Below are 2,271 nucleotides of genomic sequence, written 5' to 3'. Positions count from 1 at the left end.
CACACCACCCCTCACTTTCCACATCCCAGCCACCGCACCCAACTTGCACTTCCACTACCCACTTCACGAGTCCACAGCACCTGTTCAAATGGTCAGCCAGATCCCGCAGCGAGGCGCCGCACAGGCCGCACTCGCGCACCCGCCGCCCCGTCCGCGGCTCCAGCCCGTGCACCAGCCGCACGTGGTGGTGTATCTCCTCCGCCGTGTTCATCTGCAAGTCGCAGTATATGCACGTCGTTTCGTCGAGCGCTTCGATTTCGTGCTCCTCGTCGTCGTCTAGCCGTTTGGAAATAAAGAAAGAATATCATCATCATCAGCCCACATATGTTCCCACTGCTGGGACACAGGCCTCCTATGTGGGTTCAGGCCATAATCCACCACGCTGGCCAAGTGCGGGTTGGCAGATGTCACATGTTGTCGAACTTTTGATTCTTGGCCATGCCGGTTTCCTCACGATGTTTTCCTTCACCGTTTTAAGCAGTGGTGATGTTGTCCACATGTGCAGATAAATTGAAAAATCAATTTATTTCCTGCACGCTCGCCCGGTCTCGAACCCCGACTTGTCGATTTTGAAGTCCGAGGTTCTCACCACTGAGCCACCACTGCTTTAAAAAAATAAATAATTTGATATGAAAAAAAAGCTAAATTAACCCAGTATAAAAAGGTGAACCACTCAGTGTATGAGAGTCTAAGCCCATTAAATCAACTTAAAACTGACGGACGGACTGTCCACTGATTTTCAGTGGACACCACATTGACCCCATGATAGTGGCAGCGTACATGTAAACGGAAGAATCAAATATAAGTATAATGTAATATTAATATCAAATTTACAGAACACACATACACACACATTACATACTTATATAAGACTAGCTGCGCTCCGCGGTTTCACCCGCAAAAGTCCGTATCCCGTAGGAATATCAGGATTAAAAAGACTAATATTATAAATGCGAAAGTTTGTAAGGATGTGTGTGTGTGTTTGTTGCTCTTTCACGCAAAAGCTACTGAACCGATTGCAATGAAATTTGGTACGTAGATAGCTGAACAACTGGAATGACGAATGACATATAGGCAACTTTTTATTCCGATATTTCTACTTCATACGGACTTACGTGGGTAAAAACCCAGGGCGCAGCTAGCGGGTACATACGAATATCTCGCTAATACAGTTTTATTAATCGAATAAACCTAGAGTAATTTATTATTTAAAATTTACGTTTCAAATCCTTACAATTATAAACGTGAAAATGTTTGTTTGTTTGTCTTTCTTTTACGTGGCAACGATAAAACTTTGTGCTTGGCGACAGGAGGCTAGAGTGGCATAGCTATGTTATATCACGGTGAAACATTTCATTCCCTTGGGAATTACCCTGGAATTCGCGGGCGAAACGCCAGTTCTTTATAATTTTGTCCACCGCCCAATTTTGTCCAGGCCCATATCCTTTTCCTTACCCTTCTCAGTCCTTTCCTTTATTCCTCTCGTCAATCCTTTCCTAATCCCCTCCCAATTTAAAGTCGGCAATCCCTTTGTAGAGGCGTAAGGTATGCAATTGACCTTACGCCTCTCCAAATCTTCATGGGCGGTGGTAGCGCTTACCATCAGGCGGCCCACCAGCTCCGCACCCAACTTACATACCTTCCATGTCATCATTCCCGCAGCCGGAACCCCGGCAGCCCGCATTCTGGCCTGCCGCAGAATCCTCAGCTTCTAATATCGTCTCATCTAAATATTCTTCGTCTAAAACAAGTGTAAGATGTGAAGAAACCTTTTTTGTAATTGTCTTGGTCGTGTGTATCCTTCTAATATTATAATGGCAACGTTTGTAAGAATGGATGAAGGGATGGATGGATGGATGGATACACATCCATGTTTGATACTCTTTCATGTGGAAGCACCTTATCATATCTGTATGTAAATTTGGTACAGAGATGGATTGTAGTCTAGATTGGCCATGTATGGTTTCTTTTCAATCAGGCTCCAAGCGAGTGACGCTGCGGCTTACTGCTAGTTTTCTATACTTATATAGTCTACTAGCTGCACCCGGCAAACGCTGTTCTGCCTTACTCTGAATTTAGAGGTATGAAAAATAGATGTTAGCCGATTCTCAAACATACCAGATATGCACACAAAATTTCACAAGAATCGGTCAAGCCGTTTCGGAGGAGTATGGCAACGAAAACTTGGACACGAGAATTTTATATATTAGACTAGCTGGTGCGCGGTGCGCGGGCTGCAAGCAGCCCGCGTGGATTTTTGCGTGGACCAGT

The 2,271-nt window shown here is 44.9% G+C and overlaps 1 protein-coding gene across 1 annotated transcript in view; it reads right to left on the bottom strand.

Annotated features, from left to right (window-relative positions):
* Positions 1 to 2,271, bottom strand: part of LOC119838883 (zinc finger protein 672-like) — a 13,438-nt gene that overhangs the window by 8,798 nt on the left and 2,369 nt on the right. The window contains exons 3-4 of the mRNA XM_038365026.1: positions 1,640 to 1,741; positions 81 to 276 (exon numbers count right to left, since the gene is read on the bottom strand). Of these exons, the coding sequence (XP_038220954.1) occupies positions 81 to 276; positions 1,640 to 1,741 (298 nt within the window). The remainder of the gene's footprint in view (positions 1 to 80; positions 277 to 1,639; positions 1,742 to 2,271) is intronic.

Source organism: Zerene cesonia, unplaced genomic scaffold (assembly GCF_012273895.1).
Source record: "Zerene cesonia ecotype Mississippi unplaced genomic scaffold, Zerene_cesonia_1.1 Zces_u006, whole genome shotgun sequence".
NCBI classification, from domain to species: Eukaryota; Metazoa; Arthropoda; class Insecta; order Lepidoptera; family Pieridae; genus Zerene; species Zerene cesonia.
The sequence above is the reverse complement of the archived record's forward strand: the minus strand, read 5'-3'. Positions and strand labels throughout refer to the sequence as shown.